Source organism: Solea senegalensis, linkage group LG1 (assembly GCF_019176455.1).
Source record: "Solea senegalensis isolate Sse05_10M linkage group LG1, IFAPA_SoseM_1, whole genome shotgun sequence".
In the NCBI taxonomy this organism is placed as follows: domain Eukaryota; kingdom Metazoa; phylum Chordata; class Actinopteri; order Pleuronectiformes; family Soleidae; genus Solea; species Solea senegalensis.
In genome coordinates, this window is record NC_058021.1 from 33,663,517 (window position 1) to 33,687,849 (window position 24,333).

Genomic DNA, 24,333 nt, shown 5'->3' on the forward strand with positions numbered 1-24,333 from the left:
TTTAATTGTTTATTATATCATAATCAATAAAATGTTGATTTTCTTTGATAAAAACACTTTTCTTAAATTCTCTAATATGTAATATGTACGTTGACTTTCCACCTAGAGACTTTCCTCTTCGTTTCATGAACAGACATTTGTCTTTGGAAGTTTCTGTCCACTATTTTCTACATTAATCCATGAGTTGTTCGGTTCATACAATTATTTCTTTGTTTTATGGAGCAAAGAAAGCAGAAAATATTCACATTTAAGAAGCTGAAAAATCACAGAAACTTTGTTTTAAAGATTAAAAAATATATTAATTCATAAATAATCAATGAGTTGTTGCAGTTCTCGTCACAAATGAAGGAAATAATCTTCAAAATGTTTTAAATTTATTGAAAATGTTATTTTCCGCCTAAAATCTTTCCTTTATAGTTTCATCATCTGACATTTTGACTTTGGAAGTTTCGGTCGACTCTTTCCTTCATTAATCGTGTATTTGTTTGGCAGTCAATTATTTAGTTAATCTACTTAATCCAAAATTCAAACCCTTAAATCAAAACATTAAGATTTAAACATCCTTTAAGAATTCAAACTCCTGTACAACGATTTACTCCAGGCTCAGAATCTTGTCCGACTCCTCGTAAAAACCGTGATCGTGTCTTTGAAGCATTACCTGAATATTAGTGATGTGACGTTCCGTACCGAGGCTTCGAAGCGTGTGCCGAGTAGGGGAGGGGGCGTTTCCACGATGCGCGTATCGAGGCTTGCTTCATTTAGGGGAGGAGCCAAAAATGATGACGTCCGAAGCCTCGCTGCCCGGCTGTACCACTTGATTGCTGAAGTGGTTCAGATTTTGCGAGGTTTTACAGCTATATAGACCCCTCAGGCTCCATTCAAAATGTGGGTTTTTGAAGGAGAGTTGCGGTCAGTTGAGAGTTTGGATACTAGAGTTTGAATAGCGTTTATATAGTTTGGAGAGTTTAGGGAGAGAGAGAGATTTAGGAGAGTGAGGAGAGTAGGATAGGTGATATAGGATGGAGCCAGCGAGGCTCATCATTGTCCAAGTTACACAAGCATAATCTGTGCCCTTTTCCTAGTTCCACAAGCACTTTCACTGTCCTCTGCCTGATTACGCCCATGCCATTTTCAGAAAAACATTGCACAACCTGCCATATTATGATATTACCATTTTCGGAATATTTACACACACAGAATACATAAAAAAAAATAATTTACAGAAATTATTTGGTCATACATTTTTTGTAATTCATAGTCATAGTCTACAGAGCCCCTAAAGGGACATCGAAAAAAAAACTAAACGTTTCGCACGAGATACTTTCTCGTGCGCACTTCAGCGGACACTCGCTGCGTACAGTGCGTGGGGCAGAGCAGCGTTACTTCGGCCTGTACTGATGAAATGATCCGCTGACATCACTGTCATTAGATGGTGATCGATAGATTTGTTGTTGACCCGTTATTTTGTTTTTAATGTAAACGTTTCGACCTGACAGTTAATGTTTTATTTATTTTGACTTTGAATGTCAGCTTAGATTGGCACAGCAACCCCCACACACACACACACAATCCTCCTGTGGACATACATATACATACACATGCACTGCTGTAATATATCTATTTTCCACATGGTACTTGTTACGTTTTCTATCTCTTCTGCCATTTTAAAAGGGAAAAGTCAACACCATGTCTTAGCCACAGTCCGTAACAATACATCCATGTCCGTAACTCACATGGCTGGAAAAAAAAAATCACAACACCTCATTGGCCCAAGAGGCTCAGGTGACCTTCACTGAACATACAACTTCAAAATAAAAGCACAGAATAATAATACATGAGAACACATATTTCTATAAAAATATATTAATAAATTAAGTTAAATATTTAAAATGAGAAAATAATATATATGCATTTATTAAGAGTATTTGTTATTATTTATTTATTGTTCATTTATCAACACTCTGTGATGAGGCTTAATCTAATGACAGCGATGTCTGAGCCAGCGGATCATTTCATCAGGACAGGCCGAGGTAATGCTGATCTGCCCCACACACGGTACGCAGCGAGTGTCCACTGTGGCGGAGCTGATCACCTCCGATGCCGTCGCTCCCAAACTATAAATACGTCATATCTTAATACACAAACCACATTTTTGAATTCTAAATGACTAATTTCACGCCTCAAATGATCTTAAAACTGCGTTCGCGGACATCACGCGTGCATACAATACTTTCTCGTGCACACGAGAAACTATCTCGTGAGCACAAGAAACTTTCTCGTGAGCACAAGAAACTTTCTCGTGAGCACGAGAAAGTATCTTGTGCGCACCAGAAACGTTTAGTTTTTTGTTTTTTTTTCTCGATGTCCCTATAGGGGCTTCGTACATTTCTAACAGACATAACAGACACAAAAATTCTATGCATCACACATTATGTGGTTCAGATACAGCTGCCTGTGATTATACACTTGGCCAGTAGGTGGTTTCGTGTGCACATGAAGCTTCGAGAAATTAACCCTTTCTCGAACCAATTGGCTCAAATGGTTCAATGTAGAGTTGTTCCGATTCCGATACCAGTATCGGAAAAGCCTCCGATACTGCCGAAAATGCTGGTATCGGTATCGGCAAGTACTGGAGTCCAGGCACCAATCCTATACCACAATACTACACTATTTAAAGATTTAAATGCCTTTTTATTTTAGTACATAATGGCTGCACTTTAATTTGTTTTTTTATAATTATTCCTATATGTATTTAAGTTGCTGTTGCACTACTGTTTTTTATACTGTTCTATTTAAAAATAAATACAAAAATAAATGGCTTCCATTTGCTGTATTCATTCATGTTTTACAAAGGGTTTAACCTGAGCAAGGCCTTACCACAATGATAATCACATCACAGTATCACACGCAGGCATAGTATGATTTTTTTTTTAACACACTGGTATCGGTATTTGTATTCGGTATCGGCCGATATCAACAGCATGAGTATCGGAATCGGTATCGGGAGGGAAAAAATGGTATCAGAACATCTCTAGTTCAATGCCTTCATCTCACCATCACTACTGAATATAACTACCTTTGCTCATAAGACTTTTTAGCAAGCGTTTAAATCTTGTTGCATAACGAGACTTCAGAGGTCACATGTTCGGCTCCACATGGAGTCCTTAAGTAATGAGTGCAGGCAGCAAAGGCATCGATACGATGTTCAGCACAGTGGAAAATCAAACACATGGACAGATGGATGAACGGATGAACGGACGAGTGGATTTGAGGTGATCAGGTTCGCGGGAGGACAGAACGTCAGGATCATTGATCCACCAGGCAGAAAGATACAGTGTGAGACATGTCTGCATCCACATGTGTCTCACTGAGTTCAGACTGTCTCACTGTGTCCACACTATCTCACTGTGTCCACTCAATTAACATTTATCGCCCAAATAATTCTGCAGTAAGTCGTCACAGACACTAATTGAATAATTATCAGTTCATCAGGTCTGAGCACGACAACAAATGGTTGCTAAAATAACAGATAATGAAACTCAACACACACACCTAAACAAACAAATACCTTGTCCTGAGTGTATGTTTTGAATGCAGTTAATTGACACCGAAAGGTCAGGTGAGCGGCTGACACACTTTGCGATCAGCCCAGGCTAAATTTAAAAATCCTCTTAATCTTGTTAATATTTCTGTGTCTTTGCTCCACAAAACAACACAAAAGAGAGTTTTTATTGATTATAACGTCAATATTTCTTTCCCCTGTATCAATCAAATGCACAATAACGGTTAAAGTACACATAATTCCACACACACTGGACGTACGTTAGTTTTTATGTGAAACACAAGCTAACTTCCGTCCTGTCAGGTGTGTGTTGAGTGGAAGCTAACACTGCGCGCCCCAGTTTTAGAGGGAAATACAGCGCCGTGTGAGCCGGCACTGCTGCCGATTTTTGTCCCCACGTCGGACATGAGACCAGCCGATGTTTTTTTTAATCGAGAACACGTAATATCCTTGTTTCAAAGGGGAATGGAGTGAGGAAAGCTAACTCACCTTGTGTGACACACGCCAGCGCTGTGTTGGTGTGTGACGTCGACTGCGGGGCAGCCCGTGTAACTTCCTGTCTATACAAAAATACATGCCACAACAAAAAACTACCTGAACGTCTTGTTTTAGCTTTCTATTGAAACTAAACTGCATTAATTTGTTCATAATGGCATTATTTTGCCCAAATTCGAAAAGAAACGAAGCAGATATGAGGGATAAAAAATAAAATAAACCAGGCGCTCCTTGAACATTCGTAACTCAGGGGTCCTGAAGTTGAAACAGCCGCGGCGGAGCAGTAACAACAACATGTCGGCGTCCTCGAGAGCGCAGGTGATTTCTCTATACAGGACGATGATGAGAGAAAGTAGCAAGTTTTCTTCGTACAACTACAGGTGAGCGACTCATTCTCCTTGCCGCCCCTGATCCTGGTGCTGCCGTGGAGCTTTAATGGCGACAGAGGCTAATGTAGCAGCTAACGTGATAGCTAACCGCTGTGTTTACGTGATCCTCGGGTCTGGTCCAGAATCATTTTACCGTGAGAAGTGAAAACACCGTCATGTTCGCTTGTGTTTATCTCATTCTAATCTGCTGTGTTTAAAGGACCAGTCCGCTGTTTTCACCTGTATACATTTTATACAGAGAGGAGACATAACAACGTCTCATGACTAAAGTTTGTAAAGCACTCACTCTCCCACACCAAAGTTCATAGAGAAAATCAGTGATATTAACTCGCAGTGTCAAATAAACTGCCGGTCTACTACTGCCTTGTGTGGTCACTTTCGGTCACTGATTTAAACCTGAATGTATTATTTTAAATGCCGAATTAACAAAATAAGACATTTTAACCTGTTCTGGTTTATCATGTAGTGAAGTGGGTGGAGGAAATTCTGTGACCTCATTAGTCCTCAACCACTGACCTTGCGTGTGTGTCATCACCACTGCCACACACTCTGTTCTGCTAATCAATACTGGGCCCTGACACAGTTTGAACAGCCTCAGGGTGGTATTGGATTAACATTGAATTCAATCTGCTGTTTGTTTTTTTATATCACGTCTCTAAGTTATTTTCTATCGAGCTGCAGCTTCAATTATCCACCAGCAGAGGAGCGAGCGTTCACTGCTGCTCCCGCCTTTGTTCTCTCTCAGATCAATAGTGTTTGTGTTCAGGTGGAGATGAATATTCTGTCCTGTTGTTGTGATGATGTGGCACTTTATATTGCTATCAGTGAAAGAGTTTCTCACTCTTATTGCAAAAAGAAAAGATGAATGTTCTCGTTAGGATTAGGATCAGCACTGATACTGTGAGCAGTGCTGTCACTTGTTACGGAAATAAAGTAAGAACTTTACAAACACTGATAACATTTTCCAACATTTTCTGACATTTTATGAACCAAACGACTCATTGGTTAATCAAGAAATTTGTCAGTTAGTCATTTTGAAGCTTCAAAAACACCAGTGCTGAGTGATTTCAGTGAGTGTGTTCTTCCTCTGTCATCATCATCGTCAGTAATTGTGTGTGTGTGTGTGTGTGTGTGTGAGATGACCTGAATCTGCCAGACGCCACTGCAGGCTGTTATTCTCTCCCTCCCTGACGGCAGTAACAGCTGATGGTGCAGGCGCTCGCTGCACTTCCTGTCAGAGAAAAAGATGCCAGAGTTTGCCTGAATTTGTATTTGTGGAGGGGGAAAAAAGTGAGCGGAAACATTTGGGGAAAATAAATGAGGAAAAATGGAAGGTTTAACAGAGAAGAAACTTGTCTGGACTGGTTTAACAGAGAGTAATGTGGCCTGGACTGGGTTAACAGAGAGGAAACTAGTCTGGATTTGTTAAACAGAGAGGAAACTGGTCTACTTGTTTAACAGAGAGGAATGTGGTCTGGACTGGTTTAACAGAAAGGAATGTGGCCTGGACTGGTTTAACAGAGAGGAAACTGGTCTGGACTGGTTTAATAGAAAGGAAACTCTGGACTGGTTTAATTGAAAGGAAACTGGTCTGGACTGGTTTAACAGAGATTAATGTGGTCTGGACTGATTTAACAGAGATTAATGTGGTCTGGACTGGGTTAACAGAGATGAATGTGGTCTGGACTGGTTTAACAGAGAGGAAACTGGTCTGGACTGGTTTAACAGAGAACTGGTCTGGACTGGTTTAATAGAAAGGAAACTGGTCTGGACTGGTTTAATAGAAACTGGTCTGGACTGGTTTAACAGAGATTAATGTGGTCTGGACTGGTTTGATACTGGTTTAATGGAATGTGGTCTGGACTGGTTTAATAGAGAGGAATGTGGTCTGGACTGGTTTAATAGAGAGGTGTGGACTGGTTTAACAGAGGAAACTGGTCTGGACTGGTGTAAAAGAGAGGAAACTGGTCTGGACTGGTTTAACAGAGAGTAATGTTTTCTGGACTGGTTTAACAGAGAGTAATGTGGTCTGGACTGGGTTAACAGAGAATGTGGTCTGGACTGGTTTAACAGAGAGGAAACTGGTCTGGACTGGTTTAATAAAGAAACTGGTCTGGACTGGTTTAATAGAAACTGGTCTGGACTGGTTTAATAGAAAGGTAACTGGTCTGGACTGGTTTAACAGGTCTGGACTGATTTAACAGAGATTAATGTGGTCTGGACTGGGTTAACAGAGAGGAATGTGGTCTGGACTGGTTTAACATAGAGGAAACTGGTCTGGACTGGTGGGACTGGTTTGATAGAGGAATGTGGTCTGGACTGGTTTAATAGAGAGGAATGTGGTATGGACTGGTTTAACAGAGAAGAAACTGGTCTGGACTGGTTTAACAGAGAGGAAACTGGTCTGGACTGGTTTAACAGAGAGTAATGTTTTCTGGACTGGTTTAACAGAGAGTAATGTTTTCTGGACTGGGTTAACAGAGTAATGTTTTCTGGACTGGTTTAACAGAGAGGAATGTGGTCTGGACTGGATGAGACAGAAGTAGGAGATGAGGAGACGGAACAGGAACAGTGTGAGCTTTTCATATTTACTAATGAATCAGAAGCTTCTGTCGTGTCCTGATGAGTTGTCAGCTTTATCTCACACACACTGTCTCTCTCTCACACACACACGCACACACACACACACACAAGTTATTTTTAGACAACGACGTGACGATGAGACAGAATTAGACTCGCATGAAGAGAAAACCGTACTCTGAATCTGTCGTTTTGTTTGTTTGTTTGTTTTCCCATGAAGAGAAATTACCTACTTCTGTTCTGAAGCTCCTCCTCGTCTTCATCCTCCATCACACAGTGATAGTGTAAAGTGTGTGTGTGTGTGTGTGTTCATAAACCCTCAGAGGCTTCACTGTTTCCACTGAACAAATTTACTTGTCCTTCATCTTCTCCTTACTGCTCGGCCATTTTTAAAATGTTCCATTACATTGAATACATCAGTAAACTCTGTGTGTGTGTGTGTGTGTGTGTGTGTGTTACAGGAACTATGCTCTGCGGCGTGTGCGTGATGCCTTCAGGTCCAACAGGAATGTAGAGGATCCCAAAACTGTGGAGAGACTGATGGACGAGGGACAGAGGACACTGGCACTGATACAGAGACAGGTAACACATACACACACTACTGTGACAGCTCTGCTCTGATCACCTCACTATTGGTCACTTTCCCAGAATGCATCAGCGGACGTTTGTATCTCTGAGCCTTTTGTGTGTGTCTGTGTGTGTGTGTGTGTATTCAATCATGAGTCATGAGTCAGAAGTGCTGGAGCAGAACTGTTGTATCGGATATTTTAGAGGCACTCACTATAATCCGATTTGCGTTTTTTCGGATCAGAATATCCCTATTTTAAAGTAAAGAAATTAAACACAGAACACAGATTTGCTGAACCTATAGAAGAGAAAGTACAACAAAAATATCGGTCTCATCACGCTAGTATCGATACCAATACTATCGATATTTGGATTGATCCGCCTGCCCCTAATCTTTTGTTTGGAGGAGAACACAGTGTGTGTGTGTGTGTGTGTGTGTGAGAGTGTGAGTGAGAGTGTGAGAGAGAAAAAACCAGACACATTAAAATAAACAGAAAACTGCTCTTTATGAGTGTTGCCACTTCATCTTATCATTGTGTGGTTGTAACAAAATGGCTGACTTCCTGTCATGGTCCCGATGGACTTCTTTGTTCATCTCAGGCTGTGACGTGTTTCCACCAAGCTTCATCCACATTTTACCTTCGGGGGCACTACAGAGCTCTGGTGCAACGCACGGGTCCGGAAAGTAGTCCCAGTTTCCTTGGGACTAGAACTAGATTTTGGAACTCTTTTTAACTTTGAGCTACAGTTGGACATTGTTGTCTTTGACATCGCACTCGTGACTCTTCAGTGATGACACTCTCTGTCCATCAGTGACCTTCAGTCTGATGATGTCACATGTTAGTATCAGCTCAGCTGAAGCTCGTCAGAGCAGGAAGTGAAAAACACAGCAGGTTCTAGGATAAGCAACATTCTGCTTTCTGCACACTGTGTGAGTGAGTGTGTGTGTGAGTGAGACTGTGTGTGTGTGTGTGTGTGTGTGTGTGTGTGTGTGTGTGTGTGTGTGTGTGCACGCGCCCATAAATGAAGATGGTGAAATGACTGCGGACAAAGCAGCGACGCTGCGTTCACTGACTCTGCATTTTCTTCTTAGAAGATCAGGGCCACGCCGTGTGTGAAAGCCTCCCTCCTTTTCTACTCCTCTTCACCTCCCTCTCACCCATCCTCACCCCTCCTCTTTCCTTCTTCACCTTTCTCTCTCTTGCTTTGTGGAAAATCCCCCAGCCTTCCTCGCTCCATTCCTCTGAAATCCCAGACTTTTATGACTGATTTTACATCTAAATGCATCACAGGTGATAGTAGCTTTACCCAGCTACACACACACACACACACAGAGGACAGGTCATATTTGACTGTGTGCTGCAGATAGAGATGATAAAAGGGAGGACACAGCTGTTGAGGTGGATAAAAGCAGGACAGGTTGGTGCTTTCTCTCCTCCTTCGGGTCAAAAAACATGTTTCTGATGCAGCACAGGTACAAGTGTGAGCAGAGAACCAGAGCATGTTTGAATTCTCATGAACTCTCCCACACCAAAGCCCACGGAGAAAATTGATTTCAGTGATTTTAACATCACACACACAGGAGGCGTTGATCCACTGCTGCCTCCGTCACTAAGTTCACATGTCTTATTTTGTTAATTCGGCATTAAAAGTCCTGCGTACAAGTGTACCTCAGTGACACAAAGTGACCACATGAGGCAGCAGAGGACCATCACTGATTTTCTCTATGGGCTTTGGTGTGGGAGAGTGAGTGGTTTACAAACTTCATTTTTTAAAGTGGAAAAACTTGCCTAAGAAAGACAAACATTATGTCAATGACATCTTGGTTCTCAGCAGCAGGGGGCGCTCACAGCACAGTCAGCACTGAGTACAACCACTTTTCAAAATATCCTCAGGGATTCAGGGAAAACTCTTCCTTCCTCTTTCTAACTTCTGTTCTTACATCACATTGCCTTCCTCAGTCAATGAATTTCATCATGTGTGTGTGCGCATGTGTGTGAGTCACTGTTGCATCAGAACCTGATTTCTAAGAATAGGAGCAGAACAATAGGCATGAAATAAAACTTATACACGTTTTTATTACAAATAACACTTGTAAAAGTGTGAGTTTTGTGTAATCGTCTTCAGTATAAAAGGTAAAACTCCACATTGATGAGTCATATCAACAAAACTTGGACAGTTTCACCAAAACCAAACGCTGCTGGACAGGATACTAACGTGGAAGCTTCACAGCCCACATCTCCACTGTGACACTGGGAATTAGAATTAATTTAAATTTACTTTGGCCTCATACTCACTCTGGAGACGGGAACCTTCAGCTCCTTTCAGTGTAATAATGATGATGATGATGATGATAATAATAATAATAATGATAATAAAAGCAGTTAACACTGTTGAGCCTTTTTAGAAACACAGTGGAGGCAGCGGAGAACAGCCTTTGTTTCCAAATCCGTAAATGATTCACGCTTTTACCGGAATTACATCAAACTGAAAATAACACTGTTGTTGCTTTGATGTTGATAATGAAAAGCTACAGTGGATTTGATGTAATGTGGGCACACTTCTCCACGGTTCAGACATTAACTTGTAATAGTGAAGTCTATTTCTGGGAAATATGGTCCAGACTGACTCACAACACAAAGTTTGAAATGTTGTAAAAAGTTATTTTTTAAAGCGTGACGTGTGAGCTATTTCCACCAACATGTTCACGTCTTTATCTCACTGTTAGACTATAAATAGGGATGTCCCGATCCGATATTGATATCGGATATCGGTGTGATGTCAGCCAAAAAAAAAGTATCAGATTATATTGGACTGCCTCTAAAATCTCCCGATACGACAGTCCATTCCGCTCCAGCACTTCTATCCAGCAGCGCCCGTTGTGATCACGTGGGCTCTGCATGTTGGATGCATGTAGAGCCCACATGATCACAACAACAGCCGTGTGTGCTACTGCTATTTCAGAGGATAAACATGCAGTGAGAGATCATCCATATAAATGTTAAAGAGAAATGGAGACAAAATTCCGCCCTGTTGAACTCCATTGTTCACATGGTATGAAGCAGATACAGAGTTCCCCCATTTAGCGCGCATCATCTTATGAGCGTACCAGAAGACCGGAATTCTCACTATATATTATAGATTTAATTAGTTAAATAATTTATCATGATTTATACGATCAAATATTCTAGAGGCATCAATAAAGTACATCAAATTGTGGAGTTTTGCCTATTATATTTATCTAAAATCTCCTTAAGGGCAAAAATACACATATCTGTACCATGTTGACATTGAAAACCAAACTGGTTATCAGTTGTCAGGATGTATTGTTCCAGCAAAATTTAGTAAAATTCTCTCCAGCACTTTAGATAAAAGGCTAGCTAAGGCTATAGGTCTGTAATTCTCAGAACTGTTTAATTTACCAGCTTTATCTTTAATAACAGGCACTAATATAACCGATAAATTGGAGTCAGGTAGAATACCATAGACTAATAGCCCGGTAAAACAACAAGTTTTAGATGTTCAGCCGTTACATTGTCCATACCACATGCCTTATTATCTCCCAGCTTCATGACTGCATCTTAGACTTCCTGTGAAGTAACAATTACGTTCTCATTATCTATGTTGCCTCCTATAAATGAGTTGCTTTGAACACAGTTGAACAGATCATGGTAATGTTTCTACCACAACTGAGAAATTTCGTCTGCGCCACTTACTCCATCAATATTTGACGCTAGCAATGTATTGCAGCTGTTTATCGCTCTGACTTCTTTCCCGAAGAAGTCATTGTGGCTGTTGTTTTGTAACTTACGTGCAAGTGAGTCAGCCCTCATTGTATTCTCATTGCTTCTGATAAATCGAAGGGCATATTTAAAATTCACATTTGCACATTTCTTATTTCCAAGACCATATTTATTTCTATCTGCCTCAACCCATGCTTTAAAAGCCCTTCTAGCCTCAACATGAAGCTCTTCTACATATTCCTTCCAGCCTGGCTTAGCATTCACACATTAATCTGAGGTTTGTGGAAAGGCTTACTAGATATAAGGAGGGACTCCACAATGGAATTAAACGTAGAGCACAGGTCATTACTATGTTGCAGGTTCTCACAATTCATATATACACAGTAGCATCTTTTGGTAGTTTAATACTTCCCAAGAAGGCATCGGTGTATTCTTTAAGATCCTCCTCAGTTAGGTTCGAGCAGTCTAGTTTTCTTGCACTTATGTTGCTATCCACAGGCGGTAGCATAGGTACATTGCACACATTTAACAATATAGAGAAGAGAATATGATCAGTAGTGGCCAGATCATAAATAATCTTCATCTCCTCTAATGAGTCATGTGCATCAGCTGTGCATACACAGTGATCAAGCCATGAGGTAGTGTGCCAAGCATCACTGATATAAGTATAGCTGTTTTCTGGCATAAGCACCTTGCAAGAAAGGATCAAGCCACCATCAGAGCAGAACTGCATTTTCTGATTGGCAAATAAGGAGTTAACATCAGCATTCATATCTCCAACAACATAGATGCCGGTAGAAGCATTGTCCTGAATAAAAGACATAACACCCTACCAGTCGCCAAAGTGTGGTAAAGAATACTCAGTCATGTTTTCGTGGTCCCCCTTAGTGTAAGTATAGGCGATAAAACATGCGATGTTGAATTCTCTGCGCTTATGACGGCAGCATGCGCATTTCAACCGCGAATGTTACCGCCCCACCAGTAAGTTTACTTTGAGAGCTCCACCTTAGCTCCTAATGTTACACCACTCACAAGACAACGATATGGTGCAGGAATGAGTTCACCTTTTATTACTCACAAGCAGGATTAACATTCAGCAAAAGACTGAGACACCCAAGTAGCACCGGTCACCCAGTCAGCACAACACACCTCCTTCCGAGCGCACGCTTCGTCCAACAACTCAAGAAAACAACAAACAACTCTCCTCCACTACTTGGCTGACAGTCATTTTTACCGACTCTGCCCCCTGCTGGCAGCGTAATGAAAACATACTTAAACAACACTCTCTGTAACAGAATCTGTAAAATAAATATAGCTATTCAGGTGTTACACTAAGGTCAGTGGTGGATTCACCAGCCCCATAAAAGTCTTTGTGTACAGAATTCAGTCTGTCCAAGTCTTGCGCGTTATGACACGTATCTTCATTTCGTGTTGACTATGCCGCCTTTACTGGCTACTGTCATTTACCAGACCGAGTGCCAGGCTTTGGCTCCCATGCAGAGCTGCAGGTGTGTTCACAGAGCGCTGTAGATTACTAACCCCCACTGGTCCGCGGTCCTCACCGCCATTAGCTCTAGGTCTACGAGCCTCATAATGACGACGGACATAGGTCCCGGCCGGGCAGAGTTGAGGGTCGAACATATCAGCAACTTCATTACATTCAGCAGTGATATGAAACAAGCTGAATCTGTTCCGGCTCAAATCAACCTTCCGACATGTCACTGACTTATTGCACAACTTCTCAGTCAAATAAATACTTAGAGTGTCAGCATCAACATTAGGAGGGAATCTAGTAGCAAACACACTCACCAGTTTGGTATTAATCACTTGGATGTTACTCTCAGTGCCAGTACCAATTTTCCCCATATTCTTCTGCCCTTGTTTCAAATGGCCTTGCACAGCACCGGTTTTGGCCGCACCGCTGTGTTTTGGGACACCGGCTATAGTCGGCATCCTTCCTTGACCACAGTGCTCCACTGTTGTATGCACGATTCGTGCTGATATTGTTTCGGATCGATATCGGTATCAACCAATACTCAAGGCTGCATCAGTATCGTATCGGAAGTGAAAAAGTTGTATCGGGACATGCCTATTTATAAACCACTCACTTTCCCACACAAAAAGAAAATCAGTGATTTTAGCTGGCAGGTACACAGGAGCTGCTGGTCCTCTGCTGCCTCGTGTGGTCACTTTGTGTCACTGAGGTCAATCCGAATAAAGCATAATAAAAGCCAAAGTGACAAAATAAGACATTTGAACTTAGTGATGGAGGCAGCAGTGGATCAACAACTTGTTTGTGTGTGTGTGTGTGTGTGTGTGTGTGTGTGTGTGTGTGTGTGTGTGTGTGTGTGTGTGTGTGTGTGTGTGTGTGTGTGTGTGTGTGTGTGTGTGTGTGTGTGTGTGTGTGTGTGTGATGTTAAAAATCACTGATCTGTCATCTATGATCTTTCTCTATGATTTTAACATCACACACGAGTTGTTGATCCACTGCTGCCTCCATCACTAAGTTCAAATGTCTTATGTCAATTCTGTTTTTGAAAACCTTTGTTCAGATTTATCAGCAGCTCCTGTGTCCCCGCTCTATGAGGTGTGGGGCGGGAGATTGAGTGGTTTACAAACATTTGTCTCACAGTGAGATAAAGACGTGATCATGTGATGTAGAGATCATAGACTTAAACTGACGCAGATTTTATTTCGAGTCTTTTGTTTAATGGCTAAAATACTTGTTTTTATTGCATTTCAGCAGTAGGGGGCACTCAGAGCTCCGTCAGCTTTGATTCAGTGTCAGTACCTCATACAAACAAACCTGAACTGACTGTATACCATGTTTGAATCATGATGATGTTTCTGTTCAGCCACAGTGACTCAGCGACTGTAGCTTCAGCTAATGCTCACTCACTGTTGAGCACAGATGTGAAGAGAGCGAGTCTTTGACTTCTAAACTTCACGAGGATCAACAAAGGATTTAGATCAGGTGATTGTATCAGATCAGACGCTGTAGTCGATAAAGTTCAGTCGAACCCGTCAGCACTTTTATCCTCTGTGAGATTAAGACGCATCACAAACAAGAAATCCATCCCAGTCTTAACGTCATCGCGATGACATCATCGCTGCCGTCGACAGGTACGACTGATTTTATCATTTTTCATACATTAAAGTTATCAATAAAACACATATTTTCTTTAATTTTAGTGGCTATTCCTACAAAATAAAATACATGTTTTTGTCATCTTTCATTTTATTAGTTATTTTTTCAAAATAAAACACATGCTTCTATGTTATCTTTCCTTTTTTGTAGTTATTCTTTCAAAATAAAATACATGTTTTATGTCATCTTTCATTTTAGTAGGAATTCCTACAAATTAAAATACATTTTTATCTTTATGTAGGTGTACATAGACACACAGACACACAAAGACACACACAGTCACAGAGTGAGGAAAATGAGAAGCAGTGATTTTGAGGAAAGTGAATTGATCAACTGTTTCAATCTGCTGAAAAAGAGTGAGGAGAGAGAATGAGTGAGTGAGAGACGACAGAGTCCTTCAGTCAGAGGTTATGAAACAACAACAGTCCACTTCAGACAAATGGAAGACTGAGCTGCTCCTCCAACACTCAATAATCCTAACAATCATAACAATGATTGAACATGTCTGAACAACAGCACCAGTAGACTGAAGTGACAAAACACCAGCTGCTCTTTCTCTGTCCGTCACGTGTCAAACTCCAGGCCCGCAGCCCACAGACGGCCCACCTCTCCCACGCCAAACCCCATAGAGAAAATCAGTGTTTTTAGCTGCTGGTCCTCTGTTGATCCACTGCTGCCTCCATCACTAAGTTATGGTCACTGGTCAGTATACCATACGGCTGTACACCATAGGATAGTGAAGTCCCATGTGTGGCCCGAGTTTGATGTAGAGTGTACGTTGTCACGTGTCGGTGAATTTGTGGACATAACAGTCAGGACCAGCAGCTCCTGTGTCCCCGCAGCTAAAATCATTGATTTTCTCTATGAGGATGGTTCTCTGCAGCAGGGGCCGCTCACTCTGAGTGAGTCCACACAGAAGTAGAACAAAGCGTTAAGTTTAACTCCAGATTCCTGTGTTTGCTCAGCCTCTGTCACTGGTCATTTGTTTCCTCTCCAGTCTGAAAACAAAGACGTGAGAGGAAGGAAAATTGGGAATTAACGTATGAATGAAGAAGTGCAGGAAACAGAGCAATGGAAGCGTTACAGCTCCTGCAGTTTATTACCAGCTGTCCTCTTCACCCTCATCATCCTCCTCATCCTCTTTCTCCCCGAGTTTGTCTGAAACTGGTGTGTGTGCGTGCGTGCGAGACAGAGAGGAGAGACACTGTGTGTCTCTCCTCTCTGTCTCATTCACCACAAATGTTCCTCATCATCTAAACCACTTTCACACAAAAACAAAAACCTTCCTCATGAGCAGAAGAGACACAAACAACACATATTAAAAAACACAGCACCTGAAATCATTCAGTTCGCACACTAATTCATTAGTGTGTTTCCTGTCATTCTCCCTGTGGGCGTGGCCATAATTGTACTTGTAAACTGTAACTTGATTGGGCAAACGCATAGTCTTGGAGTGTGAAGTGGGTGGGGCTAAAAGCCCCTCCTTATAGGTCATTAACTGAATGTTAGATGGGGGAGGGGCGGGGCTTATGGCAAGGGCATTTCCAAGGTCACTGAAACACAACCCTGTGTGTGTTTGTGCGTGCAAGAGAGACGATGGTGGTCGGGGGGTTATAGTGGAGCGCTGTGATAGGCTGCATGAGACAAAGCAGTGTGACGCAGCGAAGTCGTCCTTCATCAGTCTGCTGAGGTGTCCTTGAGCAAGACGCAGGTTCACTGCGGCAGAAGACGTGGACATGTGGAGTTCACGCTGGTCACTTGTCTGTGTTTAATCTCATGTTTTTAATCCTCTGGTTGTTAATGTAAATTAACAACCATATTCATGATTAATCCATCAGTTGGTTTGGTTTGTAAAAAACAAAGCAAGGATATTCAGTTTCCTGTCAGAACAAATGCACATTTAAAGATCGAGTTAGTGACCTCTAGTGGTGAGAATACACATGCTCTGGACAGAGAACTACGGTGGCCTGAAAGGAGGTTGTTTTTCTTTGTTTATTCATCTTCAGAAATCAAAACTCAAGAAAATGGCCGCTCGTCTGAAGTCCGTTTTTCAAAATCTACAATATCTGAAAAATATTTTCACTCTCCCACACCAAAGCCCAGAGAGAAAATCAGTGATTTTAGCTGCGGGGACACAGGAGCTGCTGGACTACTGCTGCCTTGTGTGGTCACTTTGTGTCACTGTAGTAAATCCAAATGATGGATTTTTAATGCCGAATTGACAAAATCAGACATGTGAACTTAGTGATGGAGGCAGCAGTGGATCAACAACTACTGTGTGCTGTGATGTTAAAATCACTGATTTTCTCTCTGGGCTTTGGTGTGGGAGAGTGAGACTTAAATCGACTTAAACTTTTGTTGAGTGGATTAAATCTGTTTCCTGGCATCTCGGGCTGGTTCTCAGCTGCAGGGGGCGCTCACAGCTCATCAGTGGAGTCTGGGCGATGATTTATTTCGGTCTCCACTGTTTAGTGATGACATTGCTTGTGGTTTCACGATTGTTGAAAAAGAGGAAGTGAATGAAAGATTTCTCTGTCTCCTGACAAATGGAAACGTTATTATCAACCTGAGCTCCTCTTCTCCTCCTCGTCTTTTCCTCATCACTTTTTTTTTTATCCTCACAGGAGAGAAAGCTCATTTTCTGGTGGGGCCTCCTCGAGGGTTTCTTCCTCTCCTTCATCTCTTTCCTCCCACTTATCTGCACTGGTTTCTGTCTCCTGCCGTGTCTTCATCACACCTCAGTGTTTTCTCTGTCGTCCACAGAGAGGAAGACGTTCCTCCTGAAACTATGTGTTTATAGGGATATCGGTCCGATATGTGAGAGAGAGAGTGAGAGTGTGTGTGTGTGTGAGAGTGTGTGAGAGAGAGAGAGAGGTGAGAGAGAGAGAGAGAGAGTGTGTGTGTGAGGGAGAGAAAGTGTGTGTGTGTGTGTGTGAGAGAGAGTGTGTGTGTGTGTGAGAGAGAGAGAGAGTGTGTGTGTGAGAGAGAGAGAGAGTGTGTGTGTGTGTGTGTGTGAGAGAGAGAGTGTGTGTGAGAGAGAGAGAGAGAGTGTGTGTGTGTGAGAGATAGAGAGAGTGTGTGTGAGTGAGAGAGAAAGTGTGTGAGGCTTTTCCTTTGTTAGCAGCCACAGCCGCAGCGATTTACATGAGGGCCACGCCCCTTCAAAGCTGATTGGCCCAGCGACACCTGCCTCCCACAAACTACACATGTCTCTCTCTCACTCTCACTCACACACACACACACAGCAGAGAGAATAACATTAGTGAGCAGACTGTGCCCTCTTGTGGTACTGTAGTGAAATTACCACACACACACAGACCTTTTACTTTATCTGATTATTGTTGAGTAACTGTGTGCGTGTGTGACAGTACAGTGACATTGTATCACAGCGCCTCCCTCAGGACTAACTGTGTGTGTGTGTCTGCAGGTCACTGTGGGGAAACTGTACGAGACTCAGAAGATTGTGGTGGAGTGAGAAGACGAGGAGGAGGCGGAACAGGAAGTGATGTCACACACTGCAGTGATGTCCCCACACACACGTGGACTGCTGAAATGCATTGTGGGAGATGTAAAGTTGTGAAGACTCGGCTTCTTTTTTCAAAAGTCTCTGTTTCCATTTCACTTGAGGGGCGGGGTTGGAGGCGGGGCTCATTTACAGCCACGTTCAAAAACGACCAAAGCGTTTTCTTTTATTGATCAGCTGATCACCTGACTTCATCTTGTACCGTGGACGACGCACAAATATCAATAAATCAAGTTTAATTCACTTCCTGTTTTCACGTGTTTTAACTTTAAAGTCAGTTTATTTTTACTTGAAGATGAAAACTGAAAGATGAAAGATGAACTGTTTCTCATCAAAAACTTACCAACTTCCAAAGACAAGTGTGACAACTATTTTTAAAATGTTATTTTCAATAAATATGATGTAATAAATTGGAAAAAACTTTACTTTTAAAAAGTTTGTACTTACGATGTAAATACGATTTACAGAAAATCTGTTTAATAACACAAATATTTTTACAAAAATCTGTTCCCAAATTTTTCCAAAATACAATTTTAAAAAATCCCGTTTTAAAAAGAAATAAATATTTAATATCAAATATTATTTCCAAAATATTTATTTCACAAATCTTTAACAAAAAATTATTACCCAGAAATATTTTTCAAAAGGTACAATTTCAAAAAAATCCATTATAAATGAATAATTCCTGAAAATAGATTTTCAAAAGTTTATTTATTTTAAAAAAAAAGAAGAAAAAATAGGAGCCTGTTGCTTTGTGGGTGGAGCCTGCTGCACTGACACACCTGACTAAGTTTTATTTCTGCCTGTAAAATTTTAAATAAAGTAAAAATGTATTGATCACTTTATTAGGAACACTTTGATCCTGTTTTAACTTCTTTGATTATTGAGTTAGTGTTGAAGCTCATGCTCCTCTGACCTTTGACCTCTGATGTGTCTGTGCTGCTGACCCTAATGTGGTGTCACATGACGATTGGCTGCTTCGTCTCCTTTATTTTAATAGATATAAATGTGACTTCATTCATTTGTTGATTTATCGTGGTTATATTTAGACGGTTATGTTAATGTTCATATTTATATTATAATGTATTTAGTTATAGTTGTGAATTCCCCCCTCACAGATGAACAGGTGTACCTAATCAAGTGGTTTTGGACACAAGAAGAAGAATGAACATGGACTTAAACATCAGGTGATTCTGCAGCAGCCAATGATCGATAATCAATGATCAAAATAAAACAAACTCTCAGAGTCTGTGGTTTGTGAGGGAGCTGATCAATAACTGTGTGTATGTGTGTGGACAGCATTGCCAAGGACGCAGCAGACGAGCTGAGCTCACAGGTGTGTTTGGTTTTGGTGGTGGTGGTGTTGGGCGGGTGGGGATTGAGGGTGATCGAGGTGACTGACCCTCACTCTCTCACCTGCTGCTATAAATAGAAGCAACTGTTGATTTAAGGGCGAGCTCAGTGACACACACACACACACTTAAACACGCCAATTACACATACCCTTACACACACACACACACAGCTTTACACTGGTCTCTTAGCAGCCATTTTGTTTCCAAAACTGTCATTTTGTGAGAACTCAGTTCCCAGATACCTAACCCCACCTCTGGCTCCGCCCCTTACCTGTACCAGCACCAACATTTATTACAATCTTTCTTCAACCGTTTTTGGCCCCTCCCACAAATCTTTGTGAAAATCTACTCTCAAGTTTTTTTTTCCTGTGACACTGCTGTCATGCACAGTGTACTGCCCCCTAGTGGTGTCTATGTACAAGTTGCAATGTCTGATTGCATGTGAAGTACTGTACGTAGCTATGGGGACACAGGAGCCGCTGGTCCTCTGCTGCCTCGTGTGGTCACTTTTTGTAACTGAGGTCAATCTGAACAAAGGATAACAAAAGCCGAAGTGACAAAATAAGACATTTGAATTTAGTGATGGAAAATCCTTTGTTATGACATAAAGGATTTTAAATGCTGAATTCACAAAATAAGACATTTGAACTCCTGTGTGCTGTGATGTTAAAATCACTGATTTTCTCTATGAGGTTTGGTGTGGTGTGTAAAAACAACATTTTAGCCACTTAACAAAAAACATATTTAATAACATCTACGTCAGTTTAAGTCTACAATATCTACTGCATGATCAAGTCTTTATCTCACTGTGAGACAGACTTTTCCAACAGGAAACTGAAGTTTGTAAACCACTCACTCTCCCACACCAAACCTCATAGAGAAAATCAGTTATTTTAACATAACACACGCAGGAGTTCAAATGCCTTATTTTGTGAATTCAGCATTTAAAATCCTTTGTTCAGATTTATGTCAGTGACACAAAGTGATCACACGAGGCAGCAGAGGACCAGCAGCTCCTGTGTCCCCGCAGCTTACATCACTGAGTTTCTCTGTGAGGTTTGGTGTGGGAGAGTGAGTGGTTTACAAACTCTGGTTTGTGGTTTGAGATAAAGACGTGATCATGTGACATAGAGATCATAAACATGAGCTGACCTAGATTTTATGAACGGAGTCTTTTAAGTAGATGAAATCAGTTTTTTTCCTTGTTTCTCTGCTGCCAGCCATTTTGTTTCTCACACTAGATAAAAAACCTGAACTTTGTCCTTAAACTTAAGTGTGAATTAATTCACAGTTCTGGTTACATTTAACAAGTAAACTGATCTAACTTTAAGTGTAATTGTCTTCAGAGTTGTGTGACCGCAGGAGCCTCTTTTTCTCTTAAATCTGTAGATTTGTCAGTGAGGTTTGGTTTGTTCTGCTGCTGCGTGTGTGTTTCTTTCTTTCACCACAGTAAATGAAAAAAGAAAGTGTTTTCTTCATATATCCGTCAGTCGAGGTCAGTGTGACGAGGTTTAAATATTCCTGTTGTCAGTGTTGACACATCAAACAGACGTCTGTCAACACCAGCGTTTTCAAAGGCGTCAGACTCCTGAACTTTGGCCGTAATGTAAAGACTGGACACAGAGGCGGCGTGATGGACGTGAAGGGACACACGTCGTCTCCACAGTGATATAAAAAAAAACCACACACACACAAACAGTTTTATATCAAAGAAAGATTCAGAATCACACATGATGCTGATGTCACCACGACAAACATAAACACATGTATTTTATTTTGTAGGAATAACTACTAAAATGAAAGATAACATAAAAATTGTATTTTATTTTGAAAGAATAACTACTAAAATGAAAGATAACGTAAAAACTGTATTTTATTTTGAAAGAATAACTACTAAAATGAAAGATAACATAAAAACTGTATTTTATTTTGAAAGAATAACTACTAAAATGAAACATAACATAAAAACTATATTTTATTTTGTAGGAATAACTACTAAAATGAACGATAACATAAAAACATGTATTATATTTTGTAGGAATAACTACTAAAATGAACAATAACATAAAAACATGCATCTTATTTTGAAAGAGTAACTACTAAAATGAATGATAACATAAAAACATGTATTTTATTTTGTAGGAATAACTACTAAAATGAAAGATAACATAAAAGCATGTATTTTATCTTGAAAGAATAACTACTAAAATGAAAGATAACATAAAAGCATGTATTTCATTTTGGAAGAATTACTACTAAAATGAAAGATAACATAAAAATGTTTCTTTTATTTTGAAAGAATAACTATCAAAATGAAAGATAACATAAAAACGTGTATTTTATCTTGAAAGAAAAAACGCAGATTCAGGGATTTTGAATTAAAAAAAATTTGCTGTAATTGTTTGGACAGGAAGTTACACCTGGCACATGTGCAGAACAAATGGGAAGTCAGTGAGGCAGCGAGGGATCATGGGAGTTCTTCTTCTATTACAGCTTTTGAATTAAATAAATTTAAACATCACAAACTGATGATGACTGTAAACAGCAGCTGAAAGTGACAGATCAAAACTTTATTGACTTACAATATAATAAACTTTTATAAAGTGTCTTTGTTTATTAACTGTTTTACTGTCTGATCTGTTTCTCATCACAAAGAGATGCAGAGGCAAACTCTCCCTGCACCAAACCTCAGAGAAAAGCAGTGATTTCAGGCAGGGACACAGGAGTGGCCGGTCCTCTGCTGCCTCGTGTGCTCACTTTGTGTCAATGTAGTGAATCTGAGTCAGGGATTTCAAATAATAATACAAAATAAGACTTTTGAATTTCAGCAGTGGATCAACTACTCCTGTGTATGTGATGTTAAAATCACGGCTTTTCTCGCTGGGCTTTGGTGTGGGGGAGTGAGTGGTTTACAGAAGTCTGTCTCACAGTGAGACAAAGACGTGAACATGTTCTTAAAGATATCACAGACTTAATCTTTCCTCACGGCCATTTTAGTTTTCACACAAAAAAGAGAGACTGTCCCTTTAAGTAAATTAACTTTAATTATTCTAAAAGTTAGTTTTGCAGCTGAGACAGAAATAAGTGCTAAAGATGATAAAAGTCAGAGAAGAAGCAAAATAATTCAGGAAGGTTCTGTTGTTTTTGTCCAAACTCTGAGTTCTGTCTCTGCAGGGCACGTGCGTGTACTTCCGGTTTAGAAATAAGTCTGTAACCGATCACTGATCACTAACTGAAAAAAACAAACAGATTTTTGCGCCGCTCAGATGTCGTGAAACCCGGCGCTGCCAAAGGAGGCGCTACTGTGCGGACAGCGGTACCTGAGCGTGTAGTTGTGACCGTCGTTGTTGTCCCAGAACTCTCCGTCCTCGCTCCTCAGGTAGAGGGCAAAGGTCAGGGCGGAGCCTGAGTCCATGAAGGGGGGCGTGAACACCGTGAAGAAGAACCGCTCTCCCACCGAACCCGGCTGATCCTCCGCGGACGCACACAGAGCCTGCGCGTCCACTTGAGACAGCCAGTCGTTGAAAGTGTATCGGAGCCCGACCTCAGTGCGGGACCCGCGGCTCAGGACCCGGATCTGCCCCCGAACATCGAAGCGGTTGATCCAGATTTTCTCCAGACACACGCGCAGCTGCTGGACTCTGCGCTCCGGGTCACGCGGCTCCGGGAAGCAGATGACCAGGCGACCCGGGTCCTGGTACAGCAGGTCCTGCGGCGGCGGGAAGGTCCGGTACCGGGACAGAACTTTGCTCGGGATCTGCGGCTCCTCCTGCGCGCTGAAGTGTTTGACGCTCGCCAGGTTCAGACCCATGGAGTCCGCGAACTTGACCCGCTTCCTCTCCGCGCTGCCGGGACCGCAGCCCAGCAGCGCCGCCGGGTACGCGGGCAGCGAGCGCGCTCTCCTCCGGTCCCTCATGAACTTCTCCAGACGAGACGCGTCGACCTCATCGTCCAGGTCTCCTTCCTCCTCCTCCTCCTCCTCCTCCTGCAGTCCGTTCTCCGTGGTCTGACCCGGTGAGGACGCAGCAGTGTGTCCCGGGCTGTGCGGGGCTGAGCGGAACATGTGTACCCGCAGCTGCGGCATCCAGTGCGGCTCCGTCAGGAGGCTCAGTGCGGCTCCGTCAGGAGGCTCAGTGCAGCTCCGTCAGGAGGCTCCGCTGCTCCGCTTCTATAGAGGAGCCTCCGACTCCCGCCCCCTGAGCACGGGGCGCGTGCACTGTTAGAACACACAGGGACGCGCAGCGTCACGTAAGGAACATCAGCGTTCAGCTGTGTGCGTGTGCGTGATGGAACAAAGATACGAAGGTCACGAGGTTACGACAACAATAATAGCAGTCTTACATGTAACAACAATAATAATAATTTAAAAAATCCGCTGTTAGCGCGTGACACACACAGCTGTTTTTACGCTGGTCAATACATATATATACATATATATATATATATATATATATATATATATATATATATATATATATATATATACAATATTTAAATATGTGCCCTAATTAAACTTTCATGTTTTAAAACATAATTCAACAGCAAAATTAAACAAAAAACACCAGTTTAAACTTTTCAAAATAAAAGCCCGCAGGTGAACCAGTCCTGAGATCAACAATCACAAACAGTCACGTGGTCACAATGCGTCACTCATTGTCTCATGTCAACAAACAGGTGACGTCACAGACGGCGCCTCCCAACGTCAGGATGACGTTTCCTTATATGGAGACAGGAAAAATACTTAACCAGGAGAAAAAAAAATACTTCACCAGGAGGAAAAAAAAATACTTCACCAGGAGGAAAAAATACTTAACCAAGAAAAAATAAATACTTAAGTACTAAAATGGGACAAAAAGTTCTTGAGGCGAAAAATACTTAAATATGAGAAAAAATAATTAACCATGAAAAAATACTTAACCATGGGGGAAAAAACATAAACTGGACAAAAGTACTTAAACTGGAAAGAGTACT

General features: G+C 41.5%; 3 protein-coding genes across 3 annotated transcripts in view; 1 reads left to right on the forward strand and 2 right to left on the reverse strand.

The window, feature by feature from the left end:
- Nucleotides 1-4,153, reverse strand: part of fars2 (phenylalanyl-tRNA synthetase 2, mitochondrial) — a 53,849-nt gene extending 49,696 nt beyond the window's left edge. Inside the window, exon 1 of the mRNA XM_044027846.1 lies at nucleotides 4,052-4,153. Coding sequence (XP_043883781.1) covers nucleotides 4,052-4,138 — 87 coding nt within the window. The 5' untranslated portion in view covers nucleotides 4,139-4,153. The remainder of the gene's footprint in view (nucleotides 1-4,051) is intronic.
- A 146-nt stretch (nucleotides 4,154-4,299) lies between these two features.
- Nucleotides 4,300-18,250, forward strand: LOC122770767 (LYR motif-containing protein 4B). Its single transcript, XM_044027879.1, has 3 exons — nucleotides 4,300-4,437; nucleotides 7,488-7,608; nucleotides 17,912-18,250. Exons 1-3 carry the CDS (start codon nucleotides 4,352-4,354, stop codon nucleotides 17,957-17,959), a joined length of 255 nt encoding a protein of 84 aa, XP_043883814.1. The 5' UTR covers nucleotides 4,300-4,351; the 3' UTR covers nucleotides 17,960-18,250.
- Nucleotides 18,251-21,911: 3,661 nt separating this feature from the next.
- Nucleotides 21,912-23,732, reverse strand: ppp1r3g (protein phosphatase 1 regulatory subunit 3G). The gene has a single exon (XM_044019732.1). The coding sequence runs from the start codon at nucleotides 23,444-23,446 to the stop codon at nucleotides 22,625-22,627; it is 822 nt and encodes a 273-aa protein (XP_043875667.1). The 5' UTR covers nucleotides 23,447-23,732; the 3' UTR covers nucleotides 21,912-22,624.
- Between the last annotated feature and the right edge of the window lie 601 nt (nucleotides 23,733-24,333).

Excerpts from the sequence above, each read along its gene's own strand:
- LOC122770767 (XM_044027879.1), top strand. The coding sequence starts at position 4,352 with ATGTCGGCGTCCTCGAGAGCGCAGGTGATTTCTCTATACAGGACGATG. Across the intron at positions 4,438-7,487 it reads TTTTCTTCGTACAACTACAG|GAACTATGCTCTGCGGCGTG; the intron begins GTGAGCGACTCA and ends TGTGTGTTACAG. Across the intron at positions 7,609-17,911 it reads TGGCACTGATACAGAGACAG|GTCACTGTGGGGAAACTGTA; the intron begins GTAACACATACA and ends GTGTGTCTGCAG.
- ppp1r3g (XM_044019732.1), bottom strand. The coding sequence starts at position 23,446 with ATGCCGCAGCTGCGGGTACACATGTTCCGCTCAGCCCCGCACAGCCCG.